This window comes from Salmo trutta, chromosome 3, assembly GCF_901001165.1.
Source record: "Salmo trutta chromosome 3, fSalTru1.1, whole genome shotgun sequence".
Taxonomy (NCBI): domain Eukaryota; kingdom Metazoa; phylum Chordata; class Actinopteri; order Salmoniformes; family Salmonidae; genus Salmo; species Salmo trutta.
The window spans coordinates 30,377,126-30,400,841 of record NC_042959.1 but is presented as its reverse complement, the minus strand read 5'-3'; the positions used below and the strand labels follow the sequence as shown (position 1 = coordinate 30,400,841).

The following is a 23,716-nucleotide window of genomic DNA, read 5'->3' as shown; positions in this document are numbered from 1 at the left end:
CCCATCTTTCCTATTATCCCCTGTGTATTTATACCTGAGTTCTCTGTTTGTCTGTTGCCAGTTTGTTTTTTTTTTTTTAAATCTACCAGCATGTTGTTCCCCTGTGTGGTTCCTGTTTCTAATCCTTTGTGGTTTTGAACCTTCTGCCTGCCTACTGTTTTTGTACCTTACCCCCACCTAACTGGATTATTGACCCGAGTGCCTGCCGTTCTGGGCCCTTTACACCCTCTCTGGATTATTGATCCCTGCTTGCCTTTGACCTGTCGTTTGACTGCCCCTGTTTTAGAAATAAAGGTTTGTTTCTTCGACTCTGTCTGCATCTGGGTCATACCTGAAACGTGATACATCCAGAGCTTGAAACCGTAGGCCTATAGTATTGCCTATCTTATGTTGCAAATGCTATTTAGGCCTGACTAGCATTAATGATATGTTAAATAAAAAAAAAGTATGGTCACATTTCATTTGCTCTGTTAAACCTACCCTTTTGAAATTACTTTGATAGCAACAGTGTATATTTGGTTTTTAAGTGGAGCGCTCTCAACAATCATTCTCATGATAGCACATTGGTAATAGTCAGTGACAAATATCAAAGCTGGGCTTGGTTAAAATCCTGACAGGAGACCAAAGGGTAGCTGTAGATAAATAAACTCTCCAGTAGGAGGTGCTGCCTAGACTATTTTTACCCCGATGTATATAACTCTGAAGATCTGACATTGTTTCAAAGGTACACATTTTTTATATTTTATACAAGGTTTGTCTGAAATTTGGTTACCATGCTGACATAATCCCGTGGTTGAAATATCACCCTTAAAACAACAGTTGACCTTTTTCAAATCAAAACTATTTTCCACGTAGAATCCACGTCACAATACATTGACAAATTATGTTGAAACAACGTTGATTCAACCAGCTTGTGCTATTATTACTCAATTAAAATTGAATGGGCTTAGAGAAGTGTAAGCAATATATATATATATATTTCACCTGTATGGTTATTCACATCTTTATCCTGACATGATTGGCTTGGGACTTGTTTCACTTTGGTAAAACAAGTGTGCTACACAAGTCAAGTCTTTAAGGGCATGTCCAGGCATGTTTGACCCACTGAGCTATATATGTTTGACTGCCCAGCCATCTAGGGAGGTAACTAATTCATCATATACAGATAATGCTTAACATCACAAAAACAGACTGGACAACTTATCTGTATTGCTTTTATAATCATTTAAATGAATTTTAATCTTATTAACACTTTGTTCTAGCTAGCTATTTGTGTAGGTACTGTTAAAAAGCAGTAATGAAACACATCTGAGATTGCACTTGTGACAATATGATATACAGTAACTTGAAAACTACAAGATTCTGATGCTTCAACTTCTAATAAGTTAATTGGTGATATTTTATTTGGGCAAAGGACCAGGGAACAATGTTACTCTTGTGAGGAATCTGATACCAAACCCCTTTTGCTTGGCTGGAAATCTCATAGACTAATATTGTCTGTAGAAGTTGCCTCATACACACTGACTCAATACAAATGCTCGCCAAGAAGATCATCATTTATCCTCCTACATAATTTCATATATTTGCGATGTAGAAAAATAACAAACCATCTAACTGACAGTAGAAAGCCTTCATCTGAGGAAACATATACAGTATACAATGTACAGAAGCTGAAACATGAAATGGTTCACTCTTGCCCAGAACTCCATAATGACTGGCATAATTCAAACCCCCAGGAGAAGCCTGGAGAAGCAAAACAGGCTGAGAAAACAATAGACAGAGTAATCAATTTATTTCTTGATATTAAATTATTACATAAAATCTCGCCATTTCATAGCACTGTCAGCAGGGCCCCAGGGGGGACTCAAGCCAAGGAGTGCTCTTTCCTGTCTGTATTTAATAACTTTGTCTCAGAGCCTGACGGGCTCTCCAACCTGGAGAAAACCAATATCTCAGAGCACCACTGGGATTATACTATTTTGGTTGGACAATAAATTATATCAGTCCCTTAAAAAGAGCCAATCTTTGTCAAACTAGATCAAGATTCTACAGCAGCAAGGTCCTCAATCCATTTAACTGAATGTGAGGCCTAGTATAAAGTGGTTGTTGTGTAAAAAAATCTATGTATATTTCCTGTTCAAGTAAACACATTTGAGAGAGAGTGGACCAAGATTCTGGCATATGTCATCAGAGCCACAGAACTAACACAGACTTAGAACACTTTTCCCCTGCCTCTTCAACTTGGCCAAGAAGTGGGAGAGCCCCATCTGTAAATGCCAGGTTAAATCACAGCCATTCCATGGTTCCCTGCTGTTGATGTCTGGAAATAAACAAGTATCATTGCTTTCCCCCTAAACATGTGATATCAACTAATGACTATTGCGTTCTGCTTTCATTATTATTTTATTGACCTTCTGCCCCCTTGTTGCTTTCTGCTTGGACTAACTCAGTTCACACACGGGTCTTGAATGAATAGTGCTTTTGTCCTAAAACAGTAATCTGGCCATCATTCAATCATGTCCTGCTAAAATGTACAATGTTTTCGTTCCCAAAAGACATCCATTTGTCAGAGACATACACATGCCCTCCTAATGCACTACCTTCTGTAACATTTGCTGTTGATAAAATACTCTTCCTATTAGATTTCCACAGTCTTAAAGAAAAAGGTAGGCCTTTGAGACACAAAAAAGACTACAATTGAGTTTTTGTTTTCTGTTACTGCAATGTTGAAAGGAGAGCTTGCAAGGATGTCATTGTAGCATTTTATTGTGCCTTTTACACCCGCTGTATCCTGTGCATAAAAGGAATAAACTCTGATTTAGGTAAATGTAATTCCATCTAAAGATTTTATATGTGGTTTGTTTTATTGCCAAAAGTAGCTTCTCACACTCTTGGCCTCCCTCAGGAGCAATACGTCATAAGCAACAAGGCTGAGGTAGAGAGGTGAGGTGAGAGACCTACAGGGAGTGTGAGTGTGAAAGGCAACCGTTTACTTCCAAGGGAACATCCAAGGTCTGAATATTTTCCAGGTATGTCACTGCAACAAACAGTCATTAGAAATGGTAGTTAGCCCTTTGTTTGGTTTATGTTCTGGAAGGGTGAGGCTACTGCATTTCACTGGACCTCTGTTTAACTGTAATTTGTTCATTAGCTGTTACATTAAGGCCTATATTAATTCTCCCATTACGGAACCGATATCAATACCATCAACGTCCGCCTGTTTTTCTAGAACAAGGAATTGATTAAGATCTTGGGCCTTATATAATATCAGGAGTTATTGCCATGGACTGAGTCATCTGTTCAGGGAGTCAATCAACTGCCAGTGAATGGCGAGGGAGATGGTACCCAATATTCACCCCCATTAATGATGACAGCTTACAGTCATTGTGGCCCCAGTTCCACTGGGAGAGGGGACTGGTGTACAAGCGTTCTCATTCTACAGCTGGTAAAAACACATCCAGGCACACAAAACAAGCTCAGAGCAATGACAAGTCAGCCTTGTCAGCACACCCCTTAGAGCTATGGTCTGCTGGTTACTGAAATTGCACCAGCCTGAAATATTGATTTCACCTCGCACATGTAAATACCATTACATATTTCATATGACTTTACTTTTACCTCGCACATGTAAATACCATGACATATTTTATATGACTTTACTTTTAAAAGTTTGAATACCCTTTGAATGTGCTAGATGTAATAGTTGTAATTGTTGGAGAAACTAGAGCGGAGAAAAGCTGAGCTGCTGGAATCTAACTCCTGAATACATATTAGATCAACACAGTTATGTCCATAAAAACATAATGTGATAGCCATTTTGGCAGACATGCAAGACCAGTCTGATCCGGCTAAACGCTAATCTAAATAATCAGAATAAAGCACAACCTTTACACAATTGAACTGGAGGGGCAATTTCATATATTTTTTTTATGTTAGAACATTCCATGATTGGTCAAGTCTAAATATTAAATTATTGTGATGTCAAAGGGCTGCATAAAGTTGTCATGTGGTCTCAACGAATCTGATAGGAACCTGATCAAGCTGTTTTGCAGCAAAGGGCAAAGACTTATAAAACTTGGAATAGTTAATAACCCCATTATCTCATCTCCTAAATTCATGAAGGGATGTAACTATTACATAGCATGCTAAATCATGATTTCATACACAATGTTCTGATTTACTATAGCAAGAAAGCAGCCTAATGGAAATATTGAATGGATATTTGCTGGATAAAAAGTGAAATAGCATATACACTGAGTGTACAAAACATTAAGAACACCTGCTCTTCCATGACAGACTGACCAGGTGAAACCTATGATCCCTTATTGATGTCACTTATTAAATCCACTTAAAATCTGTGTAGATGAAGAGGAGAAGACAGGTTAAAGAAGGATGTTTAAGCCTTGAGACATGGATTGTGTATGTGTGCCATTCAGATGGTGAATGGGCAAGACAAAATATATAGTGCCTTCGAATGGGGTATGGTAGTAGGTGCCAGGCGCACAGGTTTGAGTGTGTCAAGAACTGCAAAGAGGCTGGGTTTTTCACAGTCAACAGTTTCCAGTGTGTATCAAGAATGGTCCACCACCGAAAGGACAGCATGCCAACTTGACACAACTGTGGGAAGCATTGGAGTCAACATGGGCCACCATCCCTGTGGAACACTTTCAACATCTTGTAGAGTCCATGCCGCGATGAATTGAGGCTGTTCTGAGGGCAAAAGGGGGTGCTCAATATTAAGAAGGTGTTACCAATGTTTTTTTACACTCAGTGTATACTGCTCGTTCTTTTATATACAGTGTAGATGTTCTAGAGATTGGGTAAATCAATTCTCAATCAAAGAGAAGAATCACACAGCAAGCATTCCGAATCAGATGACATGGACAATTGCTTTTTTTATGTTGCATTCCACTTTCTAAATGATGTCTAGATTCTCAATGTAACCTTTTACAAGAACAGCTCAGCTGTTTCTCTTTCTTCCCTATTTTTCACAGTATTTAGCAAGTGGTTAGGCCATCTGCAAGACACAGCTGTATGGCCTGACACAGTGGCCCTATTCAAATACTTATAACATGCCTCCTTCTTCCTTTTCTTGAGATAATTACTTTGGAAAGGACCAAAGAAGTACAGTACTTGTTTCAGTTTGGGTAACAACCAGTTGAATGAAATGAAAACTAAACTTTAAAATGGAACTTCATCACAAAATCCCGAAGGCCTTTGTTCCTCAAACGTTATTAGGCCTTCCACAGACATACATTAAGAAAATAATCCAGTGATTCTAGGAAGGGAAGTTATCTGTTATTAAAACCATCTGACCCAGGCCTGTACATAATTTAGAAGATGGTACACCACAAACACTGGGAGGAACCACCTGCTGGCATTTAACCCACAACTTCCTGTTTCAAAGTGCCAGACCACCCACCAGAGTTGGCTAAATAAACCTTCAGAAAAGAGAATGGCACACTGTCACAGTCCTCATTCATTCCCTCAGGCAGATAGCCCCAACATAGCACCCCTCATTTAAGATCACTCACTGGTCAAGGGAAATGAATTTCAAGATCAATGAAATTCTGATAAAGCCTTCAAAAGTAAATTGTGCATGTTGAACATATTGCAAGACGCATTATTATTGCAACAACACCTCAACACCTGTTGAGCAAAGCAAGATTAAAAGACACATAACATAACTCTTACTCTTGGAAAATAAACACTGATGTCAGAGCTTCAGTCACGATTTCACACCCTTTCTAAATAGATTTATCCCAATTCAGTCATTTCCATCCAATTTTTCCAACTGGTAAAGCTTGGTAACGAACAGGTATTCATACCCACCAATCACAGAAGCAGGTGACATCATCTATCGCTTAACTTCAAGGGACCATGTTAAAACTCTCTTCCTTTCAGAACATAAAGCGTACTAGACATTGGAGCATAACAATTGTATAACAGATTTCTATTTAGATTTCTAGTCATATTTCTAATTTGATCTACCGTATTATTCAACACTAATGACCATTGGCAAGCGTAGACTTAGATAGACTCAGTGTCCACTTTATTACATTTCAACATTTATATGCACATCAATTATTGTAAAATTGATAGGTTCTTTCAGTTCCTGCTCCTCCTGCCTCCAGTCCGGCGATTGGAGGGTTCATCATCAGGGGTGTCCATATGTACCGCACGGCCCCGGCCCTTAGCCTGTGGGACACAGTACAAAAGTTGGCAATCTTCTAATACTTCTATTTGTCCAAATAACTGGTGGAGTGCACACACACACACACACACACACACACACACACACACGGTTTGTGTGGGTTGGGTCTGAGAGAGCGCCTCCGTGGCTCTGCGGTCCTCCTGAGAGCGGAGCTGTCTGAGACGAGCCCTCTCCAGGCTGTCAGTCTGAGTCTGCAGGGTCTCTGATACACATACAAGCAGGAACAACATATGGGTAGACAATGGGTAAACAAATCAATTCTCCAGAAGACACACATGAAATACTTTATGTGAATGCACACACATAATTAACAAGCAGAGTTTATTGTTACCCAGAAGTACAGGGTCTGGGTTGGCCACTAAGGGGGTGATGGAAATATAGGCACCATCCTTTGGGTTTCCTGATAAGATAAACATAAACTTCAAAACAAAGAAGAGCCATGTATAGAAACTCCTTTTTGGTAACTAGGAATAGTTTCATAGAGGCCTTGTCCACTCCATTGGTTCTACTTCTATTATGTATAGAACTCACGATTAACAATGCAGAATGTGAGGGAGCAGCGGGGAGGAAGTAGTCGGCTGGCACACTCCTGAGGCTGCTGGGACAGAAAGAGAAGCTTCAGAGCCCCACGGTCATCACACAGATCCACCAGCTCTGAAACACACACACACACACACACACACACACACACACACACACACACACACACACACACACACACACACACACACACACACACACACACACACACACACACACACACACACACACACACACACACACACACACACGACAAATCTATCCATATGTAAAGAGCCAAAACTGATTGAATATATAGCATAACATAAAGATGGCTGATTAGGGGCAGGGCCAGAGTGCAGGATTTACTACTGATAGCCTTGCAGTAGTCAAACCCACTCATCAGCAAGCCCCATTAATCTCAGTGCTAATGAGAGTGGTAATGATAGATAGCTTCATTAGTGCAGGAGGCTTGCTCTGGGCTTAGCGGCAACACAGTGGTAAGTGTGGCAGGACACAGCAGGTGTAAGCAGACACCCTTCGAGTTGAGCAGTGTGAAATATTTAACAACAGCCGGTGAACCCCCACTCACATGCCTCTGCCCCCCCAACCAAATCCCTGACTCTCACATCAGCGCTCTCCATCCACCTTCCCTGCTTTTAGTTACAGCAGTGACACTAAACTTATGATTGACTCAAGACCCCCCCTAGTCTGTAAGAGACGATCGGCACAGCAGCATTTCAATCAGGAAGCAGTCATCATCATTAAGACCCCCCCCCCCCGAACTCCCACCTGTCTCCGGCAGACCCATCTTAGCTCTCATGTACTGCAGCAGGAGAACCACAGGGCAGTTGGTGTTGGCCAGAAACTGCTCATTGTCTGCGAGGAGATAGGATGAGAATAAAGAAATTGTGTGAAATACAGTTCCAAACATTGCAAACATCAAATGTGACACTAGTGGAATGCATTTTATGACTTTGGCCTTACCTCCATGTTTAATACAGATGAACATCACTCAGGAAGCTGAGGAACTGGAGTCCCTTGCGATAATGAGAAGCCTAAAGTCATGAAAGCTTTTTGAGAAACATTCCATGGATTGGAATCATTGGATACATGGTTATGAAGTCATAATATGAATTGTGATTTCACAGGACTGCAACTCCACTGCTGTCTATGCCAGCCTGATTACAGTGTGCTGACCAGTATCACGAGGAGTGAAGAAGCTTAATTACACTTCCAGAAAACAACAACAGTACAATCGAGACAACAGCATATATGAACAGCACACCAAACAGCACATCAAATTATACATATTTTTAAGTTGTTCTGTTCATAACAAATCATAGGAATGAGAGTTACAATATACTGTATCTACATCCGTGAGTGTTCTTCCTATCATTTCAAGTTGAAAACATACCCCTTCCACCATTAAAAAGTCAGCATCTAATGCCTAATCTGCCTGTCTTCAACTAGATGAAATAGAACATGGCCAGACCTTTCAACAGACTCTTAATCTTAAAGTCTTGCATAGCCTGACGTCGCATTCTGGCATTTTCTCTGCATGCTGATAGGAGAACCTAGAAGCCGGGCACATGGGGCCCAGACTTCCCTCTGTCCAACCCCACCACCAGTTCATCTCAAAGATGAGGAGAGTTTCAGAGTGCAAACATCTCCAGAGACCATAAAAGAACACAGAGTCGACCTCAGATATTGCCCTGCGCTGGAATCATTGAACACCAAGGGCCTTGTCCAGGAAATTGGCAATATTATTTGGTTGTCTAGGTAAGAAGGGTGAGAGAACCGAAAGGTCCATCGTCCTCAAGGTCTCAGTGAGATTGCTGTGAAATTTGAGACAAAATGAGATTTATAAGTTGGCCCAATGAATTTCAATCAGTTTGACAACTCTGGGACTTCATTAACAGAAATGTACAATATGTTAGTATGACAAAGTGTGAGTCCTCATGATTAAGTTGCACATGAGGATTTACACTGACCTGGCAGTGAAGTACAGTAGGTATGAGTCTTGGTGCAGCTGTTTGGCCAGCTCTAGCTGGTGAATGTCCATAAGTTTGTCATTGAACACCACTAACAGTGGCTTGCCTGCACCAAGGGTCTCCAGACAACTACCTGCCCCTGAGAATACAAGAAGAGGCATTTCATTATTATAAATGATCATATATTATCAACATTAAAGACCAGCAAAATGGTTTGGTAGTTTAGCTTTTTTATTTCTTCGGACATTGTACACACTAGCATGGGTGATAACCAGGTCGGCACGTTTGACATCTTCAGCGGTGGAATCCTTGAATTTAAAGGCCTCTAACGTGAGATTATGACAGCCGTCTGAATCTGGGAAAATGGAGCTTCGTCTGACCTGCAGGACCAAAAGTTGATAGCCGCGGGCTTTCAACACCTTCAAGAAAGATAAGTAAACATGACTATAAATAGAACAATGAAAGGGTATGGCACATCTACACAATTTATCCTTGTCTAGTTTTTGAGGCCAGCTGGCTAGCTAGAGCTCATGAACCCAAGTTGGGTATACCTAGTTACAGCCGGCCCTCCCTTGGGTTCTCAGCTGGCTCCCAAGTGAACTACAAACCCGATGCTATGTTTAATCCCAAAGCTCTGTCTAAACAGAAATACTCCTAATTTGCGATACAGTTTTGCAAACCTTTGGAAATTAACTTTCATATAAGCGTGAAATTATTTTTAAAATACAAAAGATACACTTACTTGCATCTGGCTGTTTTGACACGCCGCCTTTGCTATAAAGGTATCTTTACTTTTACTCATTTATGACAATTGGGTAACTTGGCCGTAGTATATCAAACCATATAGCACGGGTATGACAAAACATTTATTTTTACTGCTCTAATTACTTTGGTAACCAGTTTATAATAGCAATAAGGCGCCTCAGGGGTTTGTGATATATGGTCCATATATAACACGGTTAAGGGCTGCATCCTGGCACTCCACGTTGCGTCGTGCTTTAGAGAAGCACTTACCTGTAGTATATCGGCCATATACCACACCACCTCGGGCCGTATTGCTTAAATAACATTTACCGTCTATTTGAACGGGCTAGCTTATGTAGCCATTTTCACAGATCATACTCACTTGAACAGCTTCAGGGGAAATAACACGTTCAATATGGTCATCAAAGCTCGTTGTTCCTACAGTAACAAATACCCTCTTCATGGTTACGCATGTAACTAATGTCATCAAATGTTACAGTACTTGCACCAAAATATATCGATTGTTTGTTTGTTTACGTCTGTCAGTAGCCTGACGTCACGTTCGTATTTTTAATTTACACAAAATAATACATCACACTGCCACCTAAAGGAGATTTGGAGATTTACCTGCAGACTCGACATTTTCTCCGCAGAATAAGAAGTGTGGTATTATTGAAATACTGTACAAACAGTGTTAGTATCCCTCTGACAATATAGAAAACTACACTAGTGATGTGAAAATACTTAAATCGGTTAGACACCTCAAATGCTGAAGAACCTACTATGATGAACATCTATTTTCAAATAAGATAATGCTGCCCCCTCGTGGCTGATTGTGTGACAGTGTGTAACACACATAACGTTGCAGATAGAAATACAGTATATTATAGAGAGCTGACTATTCTTTCTACATGATAGAAAATCATAACTGTCCTACACCATATTCTATCCGAATATTGAGCAAAGTAAAAGTAAGTAGCCTTGTCTCAGCCAAAATGGCCCAACTTTAAGGCCACTTGAGTTGGTTAATCTGAATATTAAACAAAGTTTCACATTTTAATGTCACGTGCACAAGTACAGTGAAATGCCTTTCTTGAAAGCTCTAAACCCAACGATGTAGTAATCAATAACAATATAATACTAAAAATAGCATAACGTATAACAAAAACACAATAAATACAAATAAGGAGAACATGAGAAAGTACTGTAAGTAAGCATAACATACCGTAACGACCCTTGGTTTATAAGCGCGGATATCGACTCTGCTGCTTGAGCATGCTTTTGGGACACAGTCGATGGCGCGCTGGACTTCGGGCTAGAATGTCGAGGGTTCGAGGCCTGCTTCATTACAATACTATATAAAGGTTCAGTCAGTTCCAGTGCCATATTTACAATGTGCAGGGATAATGGAGATGGTAAATATCCCCCTAGAGTCGATGTCCACGCCCCCGCCAAAATCGAATTAGCATAATACAGAAATCCCAATTAAAATTAGTCTGTTTAAGCAGCGTTTTTAAGACAGTGAGACATCCTAAAATTCGGTCTTCTCACGAAATTGTCTGTAGCGCCCGAAAAGTTCGGCTTACTTACTCTAGGACACTCACCAGCCTCACAAGACTCTTCTGAAGGTAGCCTTGTGCCAGCTGAAACCCCTGTACAGTTCCAGTCAATGTTTGGACACACCTACTCATTCAAGGGGTTTTCTTAATTTTTTACTATTTTCTACATTGTAGAATAATAGTGAAGACATCAAAACTATGAAATAACCCAATCGAATCACCTGGTAACCAAAAAGTGTTAAACAAATCAAAATAGATTTGAGATTCTTCAAAGTAGCCACCCTTTGCCTTGATGACAGCTTTGCACACTATTGGCATTCTCTCAACCAGCTTCATGAAGTAGTCACCTGGAATGCATTTCAATTAACAGGTGTGCCTTGTTAAAAGTTAATTTGTGAAATGTCTTTCCTTCTTAATGCGTTTGAGCCAATCACTTGTGTTGTGACAATGTAGGGCTGGTATACAGAAGATAGCCCAATTTGGTAAAATACCAAGTCTATATTATGACACGAATAGGTCTGAGTGCAAATGAGAGATTTTCGGTTCCAACCGCCGTGTCTTTGTGAAATGCAGAGCAGGTGAACGGATGATCTCCACATATGTGGTTCCCACCGTGAAGCATGGAGGAGGCGGTGTGATGGTGATACTGTCTGTGATTTATTTAGAATTCAAGGCACAATTAACAAGAATGGCTACCACAGCGGTACGCCATACCATCTGGTTTACCATCCGGTCAGGTACATTTCTATGGCAACAAATCCTTCAGAACTAAGAGGAGATGACGCAAAGATCGCATCATCTCCATATATGCCTGCCGAATTTGCAAGATAACTTTTTCTTCATTTTGATTTCAGCACAAATGAAAATGTGTCAGACTTCCCAATCCATTGGGGTTTCAGCATTGCCTCAATGAAGAGTTTGGCGTTCGATTAACCACGTGCGACATGCAGTTACAAGCCTGCTAGTTATATCCACTGTCTTAGTACAGATGAAGCTGGAATGTGAGAGTACAGACGAAGCTGGAGTGTGAGGCTTACTGAAGCTGGTTAGCTTTAGAAAACCCTGAGTAGATCTAGCTTGCTTCTTAGGATACCCCTCTGGCCAGTGTTCTTCAATCTTGGTATCAGATTTGTACTACATGATGGCAGTAATAACATTGAAGAGTTGGAAGTAAGACTGAATAACCACACAGAAACCAATGTAAGACTGAAATCATTTAAGGCTCTGTTAATTCTCATCTTCAAAAACAACACACTGTAAAGTCACAAAAGCAAAACCAAAAGCAAGTATAAAAAAAACGTTGATAATTGGCTAACAAAGCAATTAGATATTTTAATAAATAGGTTATGAGAAAAGCAAACTTAATTTTAAAAAAAAGTAAATAATGTAAGTTAGATCATTTAGGGCAGGGGTGTCAAACTCATTCCATGGAGGGCTTAGTGTCTGCAGGTTTTTCCTTTCAATTAAGACCTAGACAACCAGTTGAGTGGAGTTCCTTAATAATCATTGACCTTAATTCATCAATCAAGTACAAGGGTGGCATAAAAACCCGCAGACACTGCCCTCCGTAGATCGTGTTTGACATGTGGTTTAGGGCATGTTAGATTGTTTAGGGTCAGAATTTGATCAAACCATGCTGTAACATATTAGTCACTTGCATGACTAAGAGGAACCTGTATCTCCTGTATTTAAAGCAAACCACACAGCGGTAAGCAGAAAACAAACACGCATAGCGCTCTATGCTCAACGTGAACGTCTCACGCTTGGAGATCTGGCTCAACCATGCCCATCGAAAAATAGAAAGTTGAAGGCTGGTCTGCTTTATAACCACCATACAGTTGGTTTTAGGCCCTATAAACCACAGCAATCATACATTTACCACAGTTTGATTCAATTCGGACCCGAGTCCTCAACCTGCATGTCTGTTATCACTTTAAAATTAGATACCAGATTTAATAAAACGATACAAGTAACAAGTAAAACCAGGGGAATTAATGACGGAGCAGCTTCAAAGGGTTGCTGTGGTCCTGAACAGATCACTGCTCATTGCCCCAGCACTCCCCAACCCCAAATGAGAAAATAGAAATCCATAGACAATCCTTCATCCTCATTCCCATAAGGTTATCCTCTACACATTGAAAAGTGGGTCTTCCCTGGGCCGGGTCACCATGAAGGCCAGTGAGTCTGCAGGTGAATGTGTTCCACAGTCAAGATATCAAAGGTTGGGCAGGCTCGAGACTCCCTTGAATTGGATTATGGACAGACAAGAATCTGCTCTCTGGTACTGTAGGTAACACTGCCAGCTGGAGAGGTCAAAAGGTGTGATCGAGCTGAAGTGGTTCCTGGGTCATCAGAGCAGGAACCAGTTGGGAGAGATCCTACCAAATAATGACAATGGAGAACAAAAAAAAGTACTCTTTTACTTACTGACAGAGTAAAGGAAAGACTGAAGACACCACTAGGTGTTGAGACTGTATGAAGATATTCATATTTGAGTAAATAAGACCTTTACACAGTTAAGGAAATTAGCATTTCATCAATATGTAAACTGTGAAACCCAGTTAAAACGGCGGGCGGGCGGGCGGGTAGTTCTCACACAGTGCAGAAAATCTGCTTCCTGTTTTGAAACATCAATTTATATTCAGGATGCTGCGTTTTCCTTTGTCTGGGACCTACCCTCTCCGTGGTTCATAAGTCTAGTTTCTCTGCCTTTACACTGCCAGCCTATTCTCTTACTCTTCTGCCCACTGCTCAGACAGTTGGGTTCTTCACGCCACATTCTTCGTCTGATCTAATGATAACAGGCTAAACCAATGGTTTTAACAATCTGTGCAGAAAACCCCCTTCCCCGTCTGCTTTTTCTAACAGCTGTAACTTTGTTCCACCCCTGATCCTCTCCCCTCCCTTCCTCCGCATGTACATTTTTTGGAAACGCGTTATGACCTCTACACTCCTGCTATCCATGACCATACATCTTTTCACAACCTGTGAATTCTTGCCCGTTGTCAGTGACAAGCCTATTGTGCATTTACACTTCTTTGTCCTACTATGTGTGTGTGGAGGGTGAAGTGTAGTGCTTCAGTCTCTTACCTGGGGGAGAGGTGTAGAGGGGACAGTGTCCCCTACTCCCTCACTGCACCACACAGGCCGTGCAGCACTGCTCCTGTTTCTCTGGCAGCGTGGCATAGTTCATCTGACGGACGATCTCAGCAAACAGCTCGTCCACCATGGTCTTGCTCTTGGCTGAGGTCTCGATGAAGGGGCAGCCCCACTCCTGGGCCAGGGCCCGACCGTCTGCACCCGCCACCTCTCTCTCAGACTCCAGGTCCACCTTGTTCCCCACCAGGATCAGTGGCACCTTCTCAAAGCGCTTCACCCGCACTATCTGGTCTCGCATCGGTCTGATGTCCTGGGGAGCAAAGGAGGGAAGAATTTAGGGATGGATATAAGGATATTCTCAGGAACTGTGGGGAAATGTCTGCGCAACAATTATTGCTGCCTAGCTCTCCCATGTATATCAATGAGTTAAGTAGCAGCCCTTTGGCCATTCTTCTAACCTGTTGAGCTTAAACTTTCAGTGTGTAGAGGACAGACTTATGGGAATGGGGTAGAAGAGAGGTTAATGGATTTATATTGTAGAGATTAGGCTGTCAACAATGGTTTTAGTAATGATGCACTCAGAATATGAATACAATAGGCATTGCTCTGTAGGCCCATTTAAAACATGGCTACAACTCTATCAAGAGGTTTCAGGCTCCTTGACATGTTGGCAGGTAACACCAGATAAAGGCCCTTTACCTGAAATGACTGTTGATTGACGAGACTGTAGACAAGTATGAAACCCTGGCCGTTCTTGATATACAGGTCCCTCATGGAGGCGAACTGTTCTGTCCCTGCCGTGTCAAGGATCTCCAGCACCGAAGGCGAAGAGTCCACTTCGATCTCTTTCCGATAGAAGTCCTCAATTGTTGGGTCATATTTCTCGATGAATGTGCCCGTGACAAACTGGACAGTCAGCGCGGACTTGCCGACGCCGCCGCTTCCCAGCACAACCACTTTGTACTCCTTCATTAGGGTGCACGAGTTTGACCCGGGTTACTTAGCTAACGTTAGCTAGCTGGATTGCTACAGCCTGTGACAACATTAATCAAGTAAACCTTGAAAACACAACTCTGTAAACCCCCACAAATCAACCTCCCAGTTAAAATGTTAACATGTATGCGTTTAGTTAAAACAAATTCAAATCTAGTTAAAAGGAGAAGTATTGCACTGAGCTAGCTAGCAAAGTTGGCTAAATCCACAACGCCCCTCCATGCTCGTTCTCGATAAGGAGCCTTCTTATGACAAATCCTTCAGACAGTAAACATAACTACGTTACCTTGACACGAATATGGGCTGTTGCTTCTATCAGTAATCTGCCCCAAAACTGTGCATTAACTGAGTTGGTGGCTAGCTAGTTAAGATGCACAATATTATAATGACTTGTATTGTCTCCATTTTTGGAGAGCATGTGAATGTGGCTCGCTCACACCACATCATAAAGCATACCGGTGTCGCAAAAGCCCAATGCCAGCGTCTGCCACTTCCACCACGGCTGGTCCCTGGCCTTATCACGGGCAAGCTGCACTTTAGCAGCCAGATAGTGTTTAGGAACCTCGGGTTGGAGTTTCAGTCCAATGCTGTCCACAGTACACTGCTTGGTTGCTGTTTAGTATGAGCCAGGGACAAGACCTCCCACTCCCTTCTTAATTTCGTCCTCACGGCCTCTCCCTAGTATCCGTACTGTCTCATCCTCGCGACCACCACTGGGCTGCAATGTCCTGTAGAACCTAGTAAGTAACCAGCTCTTATTCTCTTTCCAAATCTAATCAAATGACGAGCACCAAATTTGCTGGTGCAAATACTAATATATTTAAGTCCTCAGCAGGGACATTGAAACGCTACATGGTTGTGCAAAATGCAGGCCATATGTCAAGGAAGGACCGTCGTGGAAAATCTGCAATGTAATTGGTCACCTTGAAGATTTATTGTCATTCCCATTGGTTCAACTATAACTTCAGGCGGGACAGTAGGGCGCAACGTATAGAACGTTGCACATAGAAATATGCTGCATAGAATGGAATTTACAGGATTCAGTTCACTGCACGCTGAGGATGGAAATTAAATGAATACATTCATCTTTATAATGGCTGATAATCGAAGTGTGAACATTAAGTGAGCTATTTACAGAAACTATGTTATAGATTGTTATAGGCAAGAAATAATTTGTCTGATTTGTCCTATTTTTTGTGTGTTTTAAGTGTGCTTCAGCTTTTCCATAGCAAGATAAATAGGAGACTCCAAACAAAAGCACTGATGTGAATTTGTGTTTTTATTTCAGCTCATATTCTTGTGGATAATTGTTTTCATACATATCTGATTTACCATTTAGAAATTAAAGCACTTCATAGAGATAGTCCCCTCATTTGAAGATGTGATACGTATTTGGACAAATTTCATTTATAGTTATAGTGTACCGAAGTAGTCAAAAGTTTAGTACTTGGTCCCATGTTCCAAGCACACAATGACTACATCAAGCGCGTGACTCTTAAAAACTCACTGGATGTATTTGCAGTTTGTGTTGGATGTATTTTGGGTTATATTTTGCCCAATAGGAACTGAATGGTGAATGATGACTGGAGTAATTTTATTTCTAAGTGAGTAGACAAGATGCTTCTGAAAATGTCAAAATCATCCATATAATGCCATGATTAAGAAAAATCAAGAATGAATCATGAATAATGATGAGTGAGAAAGTTACAGAGAAAGTTAAATGTTATTTTGGCATTAATATGTGTCACATATTAGTTTGCAAACAATGTAAAAAAATATATAACATTGAGTTAATAAAGCCGCATACAAATATGGTCTCTTTTTTTGTTTTCTTGAGTAAGGCAGCTCCAAAAGGAAGGTGTTTCAGCCTAGCTCAGTGCTTTATGTGGTGGTGGGGCAAGCCAGCAGAAAATACGGAGCGTTGCGCCGTGATTGGCTCAGTGTTCTGTCTCTCATGTGGACACTACGTCCCCACCAAGTCTAAGGGTAGACCTAGAAAATTCTAGCCCTTTGGATGCAGCCATAGAGTTACATTAGAAATGGCCATCCATGAAGGCTCAAGGTCATTGGCCACAGATAAAATGACGTCAAATCACATTATATGTACATTAGCTTTGATTGGACTGATCATGTCAACATCATACTTTCAAAATCTTAGCTAGCAGTCATCATCATGAATCAAGTCCACAATCTACTGGCAAATCCTTTTTAATCCTTGCCACATGAAGAGAAATGATGAAGAGAAATGATAGATAAAACATATCGGTGCTCATCGGTCATTGGACATTAACATTACACAAGTTAGAAATCGCAAATTCAACAATGAGTGGTTTGGAAGGAATCAATGTGGTCCCAAATCTGGGATAAAGGGTCTATTTTCCAAGTTTAAAATGATAAACATTCAACATTGGCCATGCTGTCAATGAAGCATGATTTGTGCCGCAGTCAAAACAACTGTTAACTCAGAACTGCGAAAACTTGACTTCAGTGAGTTCAAGACAACTGGGAAGTCGGGAATAAACAAACTCCGACTAGGAAAATACGTTTTGAACGGTCATCCAACTCGGAATTGTAAATCCGGCCTCTTTCTAGAGCTACGACCTGAAGATCAATGACGTCATCATGATTTGACCTTGTTTTTTTTCCGAGTTCCCAGTTTTTTTGAAAGCACCATAAATCCAGAGAGTGCCAGACTTCGATGACAAAATTTGCCCACAAAGGACCGCCTTGCCACCTTCCTGTTCAAGTGAGCACAGCACAAGGTGAGTCCAAAAATGACTTGTATGCTGCTGCATAAATTATGTTATATGCCAGGGAGATAAGTTTACTGTAACTAAGAAAGTAATACTAAGTGTATGTAGTGTATTAAGCTGTTAGTAGCACATCTGCCTTACTCTAATAATTTGGTCTATTCACCCCTCTTAATTTTACCTACTCTTCTGACTTGGTGGTGCACATGTAGCCTATAAACTGTTTTAAAGAAATGTAATCATTGAATATTGTAAGGGCTTTCATCGTCTGCTTATATGCCCTCTTTATTTATCCTACGGTCTGACTTGCTGTACAGGGAGAACACTGTAAGAACGGCCCATGTTCTGAATTCTGTCGCTGTACATTTCAAAAGTGCTAAACAAATAGTAGCTTGCTCATTAATGTCTTAATCGAAATTACGGATTGCCTCTAATCCCTTATGCCATAGTTTGCACATCTCAATTGTCAAGCAATTCAGCCATATCAGCTATATATTTTTAAAAGGCATTAAATGAGGCTGAATGAACTGTTTCGCTGCCAGACAAGGCTCATCTGATAACCAGGTGTAGAAGTGGTAAGATGTTGGGACTGCTGTTGGGACAGCTTGATGTTGGCCCTAACAGTCTGTGGGTACCATTTGTCATCGTTATAGTGCAATTCATGTATTGTATAGTGTCGTGTTGTGTACTGGCTTTGCTGGCATGCATTCAACCTTTAATTTTTTTTTGCCCCACCAAAATTTCCATGCTAAAATCGCCAGTGCTCAGGAGGCTTCGCAAATGGGTCACACCCTCCATACGGAACCTCCAACAACATTTTAGGATCAAGCTTAAATTGGCTCTTAGGCATGCCGGTAGGCAATGCGCTGGTAACCGTTAATAACATTTTTGGCTAAATGGTGTTTTCTACTCTGTACTGTCAATTGTTTTGAGTTTCAGACATATTGCTAAAGCAGTGTTTTATTAGGATTACTTACCATTCGCCATTGACTTGTTTTGGCATTGCATTCTTTTGCAATTATAACACCTTCGTGTACTGCGTTACTGTTCAGTTTCACCACTAGATGGTGAGACCTGCCTATGATAGGATAAATGGAGAGACTGATGAGTAGTGGCAAGTAAGGAGTAAAAAGGACACGCAGCTCATTCAATATAGTCTGCGTGGGTTTCTCGTTTTAACAGGGACAGTTGGTAGAGCATGGTGTTTGCAGCGCCAGCATGGTGTGTGCAACGCCAGGGTTGTGGGTTCGATTCCCATGGGGGGCCAGTACAAAAAAATGCATGAAATGAAATGTATGCTTTCACTACTGTAAGTCGCTCTGGATAAGAGCGTCTGCTAAATGACGTAAATGTAATTTAAAACGTATATTATTGCTTTAGGGAACGAATAGAAATACAGTACATTTTCTATGAAAAGCATTTACTTCACTAATTGAATTTCAGTAGCCTAATTTCTCTGAATAGACTTGAAATGAAATGGATGGAATTGAACTATGTCTCTCCTCAGATTTCCATGGGGAGTGCAGGGGCAGCTTGACACAGCAGCTGGGTCACACACACACACACACACACACACACACACACACACACACACACACACACACACACACACACACACACACACACACACACACACACACACACACATTATCTCCTTTGCTTAGTGAAATGTTGTGTTTTTCCATCTCTGACTGAGCTTGCATAGTCAGTCAGTCTGCACTGCAGGTGTATTTAAGAAGGCAAGGAAGGTTCTCTCACAGAGTCTCTCTTATACTCTCTCTCTCGCTCTTTCTCTCCCCTCTCTCTCTTCCCCTCTCTGTCTCTGGGGTATGGGCATGACTGGCTGAGTTTGCTGAGTGGCCTACACGTACATACAGCTAGCAGCAATGCAGTAACAGTTCCTAAACAAACATTTTACTCCTTGCTAAAATCAACACACACGCACACACACTGTAATTCCCCAGAGGTAAGTTGGGGGAGTGCTGCTTCTGAGGTAGACTTTATTATTGCTGTGTATTTGATAAGAGCAACATACCATTAATGTGTTTCTCTCTCTATGTTCTCCCCCTCTTTCTCTCCCTTGCTCCCTCATTCCCTCTCTCTCCCACAGGAGCCATTAACCACAGAGACCCTAAGCTGAGTACTGTGGGAGATATCCTCCTCACCCATCCCTGGTGTTTGTGTGTATGTGTGTGTGTATGTATACATGTGTCAAATCAAATTTTATTGGTTACATACACATGGTTAGCAGATGTTATTGCGAGTGTAGCGGAATGTGTGTATGTGTGCGTGCGTGCGTGTGAATGTGTGTGTGCGCACGCACATTTGTGTATGAATCAACTGGCGAGGTCAAACACCCATTTTTACATAAGCGAGTGACAGCCTTCCTCCAGCTGGACGTTGTTAGGTGAGAATGTCAGGGGCTTGTCTCATATGTGACACCATTTTCAAATGACACAGAACCATAAATCAAATGTCCCACATGAGAGCAGGAGGTGAACACTGAAAGACAGATTATAGTATCAGAACTCAGGATAAGACCCAGATGCAGACAGCTAGAGTCACAGATGTTTATTGACCCAAACAGGGAGCAGGCAAAAGACAGGTCAACGGCAGGCAGAGGTCTGTAATCCAGGGGAAAGTCAATAAGGTACAGAACAGCAGGCAGGCTCGAGGTCAGGACTGGCAGAGGTTGGTAAACGGGTTAGAGTTAGGAAGGTACAGAACGGCAGGCAGACTCAGGATCAGGGCAGGCAGAATAGTCAGAACTGGGGGAAACTAGGAATCAGAACTTGAGAAAGCAGGGAGACGGGAAAACACGCTTGTAAGACCTGACAAGGCAAGACGAACTGGCTACAGACAAACAGAGAACACAGGTATACATACACTGGGGATAATGAGGAAGATGGGCGACACCTGGAGGGGGGTGGAGACAAGCACAAAGACAGGTGAAACAGATCAGGGTGTGACATATAGACTAATAACTACAGATTTAGGGTCTTCATTTTATCACTCTTTTGTTGCCGAGAATTCTCATGCAAGGCAGGAAATGCAAACTTGTAGTGTATTTGAGTTTTAAAAGGCTTCTAAAGTTTGTCATTTCCATGTTTAAATTTCAGACTTGATTTGTCCTAACAAAAATGTATCAACCCATACAAAAATGTGTTTTAATTATAATCCACATTTCCTGCAGGATTAGTTTCATGCTGTAGCAAACTGGCTCAAATTAAGGTCCTACATCTGTAACATGGCCACCAACGCCATGCCCAGTAGTTTGGAGGAGAGAGAGAGAGAGAGAGAGAGAGAGAAGAGAGAGAGAGAGAGAGAAGAGAGAGAAGAGAGAGAGTGTAGAGGGGAATTATATAGGGTGAATTCTCTGTGAATTCTCTCTTTGTCTCAGAGGCTGTGCGATCGGAGTTCCTTTCTCTGTGTAAACCCCAGAGCTTTGTGTGGGCGAGGGAGAGGGCTGAGCTCTCCCTAAATACAAACCATATTTCTCACTTAGCAGAGGTTGCCAACTGGTCTAGGAGACGGAGAGTTTGGAGGCAGTGTGGCATGAATTGCGGCTTTAACACACACACACACACACACACACACACACACACACACACACACACACACACACACACACACACACAGAGAGAGAGGTTATTATAATGTTTTTTAAAAACTAATAATGAAAAAACGAATTAGTAAACTGAAATAAAATTATTAACAAACCCATTTGTACAACTAAAACTATACTGAAACTATTATCTATGACTCCAAAACAAGCTAAAATAAAATAAAATGTTTTTGTTTTTTGTCCGGCAAAAATCAAATGGGGTTTTCAAGCTTTTTTTCCTAATGGGATTTTCAAGTTTCTGAATCTGGCGGTTTACATTGAGGTTTACTTACATTTTTATCCCCAGAATACAACACACTTTAAAAGGTGGTGACCAACGATGATCACTGACTTGACAAAAGTGATCCGCTTGAACGTGCCCATTGAGATGAGCAAGATGCAAGACTTCACTCTCACACAGTCACACAGAGCATGTGCACAGGTGCACTTTATCCTGCTACAACATGGTAGCCACGGGATAAAAACAGGGGAGAAGTTAAGCCTCGCAATTCAACACTCCTGGTTGTTGCGGAAATTGACCCACTGCTACTGTTTGTTTCGTGCATCTACGTCATATCGCTGAGTCTACCTTTAAACCTAACCTATGACCTGACTCATCACCTTATGTATTACTGCCCCACAGTGGCAAGAAGTGACATTCCAAAAAACACAAAAACTGGCTCCTGTCCTCCCACGCATAGGCTTCTTTCTGTCCCTAACACTAAAACGAAAACTGAAACTAAATAATATAAAAACAAAATAGAAATGTTTTTATAAAACTTTATAAAAACGAGGAAAGTGGATCTGAAAACTAACTGAAACTTAACAGAATTTCAAATACAAAAACCCCCATTAAATCTAATATAAAAACACAAATCTATAATAACCTTGACAAATACACTTGGCAGCTATGTGCCACCATCAAGCATCAGGCATGGTCTCACCTTCAACCACTCTCCCGCACCCTCTGCCCTTCTGACCATATGCACCCCTGTCCTGTCCCCCCCAGCTGCCCCCTCCCCCAGCCCAGAGGAATGCCCTGCCTGGCTCACTCAGATAAGGCTTTAGGGGTCTCTGGCCTTGGCTCAGAGAGATGGAGGTCCTGTGGTGAGAGAATGGGGACTTGTTCTGCATCCCTTATTCTATCTGACTACATTCTAGAATGTGACTGTAGTAGAATGTGACTGTAGTAGAATGTGACCTGTAGTAGAATCGCAACTAGCACATAACATTTTGAGAACCATATGTTTCTTAGTGCTTGGTGAGTTATTTTGCATGCAACCGTCCCACAACTTTCTGGGAATTGTGCAGGATAGTTGCTTGGCTTTGGAACATTCTCAGCACATTTAAGGGAATTGACAAAAAAAAAACTTATTTTCTTGGTATTTCATTAATTTAACAGAACGTTTCATTGAAATTTCATTTCAATTTTGGGAACGTTCTCCAACTGGTTTGACATTGGAAATGTTCTTATTTTTCTTCTGTGGGAATTTCAGTACTTCTGCATAAAGTTTCCTACAAGTTTCCTTATGGTTCTATTTAAAGTCACGTTCTCAAATATTTCTGAGAACGTTAAGAAAACTTGACATAAAAACCACAAGAAAATGTTTGTAATGTTCAGAGAACATTCTAAGAATGTCATATAAAAACATATACATTCCGTTCTCAGCATCAACAAAACTCTCTCTATCCTCTATATTGTTAAGTGTGTTCAGGTGTGTTAGCCTCGCCTACTAATTGGCCATACCTGATCTTAATGAGTGCTTGTTTCCTTTGAAATGGGGTCTCTTTGAATAGACTGAAATGAACAGCTTTGTATGGATTAAAAACAGACGCCTCAGAAGTCCTCAACTGGCATCTTCATTAGTACCCGCAAAACACCACTTTCATGTCAACAGTGAAGAGGCGACTCTGAGATGCTGGCCTTCTAGGCAGAGTTGCAAAGAAAAAGCCATATCTCAGACTGGCCAATAAAAAGAAAAGATTAAGATGGGCAAAAGAACACAGACACTGGACAGAGGAACTCTGCCTAGAAGGCCAGCCTCTTCACTGTTGACCTTGAGACTGGTGTTTTGCGGGAACTACTTAATGAAGCTGCCAGTTGAGGACTTGTGAGGCGTCTGTTTTTCAAACTAGACACTCTAATGTACTTGTCCTTTTGCTCAGTTGTGCACCGGGGGCTCCCACTCCTCTTTCTATTTTGGTTAGAACCAGTTTGCGCTGTTCTGTGAAGGGAGTAG

At 41.3% G+C, this 23,716-nt stretch overlaps 2 protein-coding genes across 6 annotated transcripts; both read right to left on the bottom strand.

Annotated features, from left to right (window-relative positions):
* Positions 1–6,025: 6,025 nt before the first annotated feature.
* On the bottom strand, positions 6,026–11,069 carry c3hxorf65 (chromosome 3 CXorf65 homolog). 5 transcript variants are annotated; one of them, XR_003871430.1, is made up of 7 exons: positions 9,854–11,069; positions 8,984–9,146; positions 8,728–8,866; positions 7,721–7,791; positions 7,526–7,612; positions 6,746–6,868; positions 6,026–6,614 (listed from the first exon to the last, which is right to left on the bottom strand). XR_003871430.1 is itself a non-coding variant. In XM_029729779.1 (6 exons), exons 2-6 carry the CDS (start codon positions 7,743–7,745, stop codon positions 6,109–6,111), a joined length of 612 nt encoding a protein of 203 aa, XP_029585639.1. In that variant the 5' UTR covers positions 7,746–7,791; positions 8,229–8,718; the 3' UTR covers positions 6,026–6,108. The 5 variants fall into 5 exon arrangements, 2 of the variants coding, with proteins under 2 accessions (XP_029585639.1, XP_029585631.1); XR_003871428.1 differs by having other exon boundaries at positions 7,721–8,571; positions 9,854–11,065; XR_003871429.1 differs by having other exon boundaries at positions 6,746–6,809; positions 7,721–8,571; positions 9,854–11,065.
* A 1,162-nt stretch (positions 11,070–12,231) lies between these two features.
* Positions 12,232–16,024, bottom strand: LOC115172393 (ras-related protein Rap-2c). Its single transcript, XM_029729808.1, has 4 exons — positions 15,579–16,024; positions 14,829–15,162; positions 14,121–14,439; positions 12,232–13,408 (listed from the first exon to the last, which is right to left on the bottom strand). Exons 2-3 carry the CDS (start codon positions 15,099–15,101, stop codon positions 14,161–14,163), a joined length of 552 nt encoding a protein of 183 aa, XP_029585668.1. The 5' UTR covers positions 15,102–15,162; positions 15,579–16,024; the 3' UTR covers positions 12,232–13,408; positions 14,121–14,160.
* Positions 16,025–23,716: the final 7,692 nt, after the last annotated feature.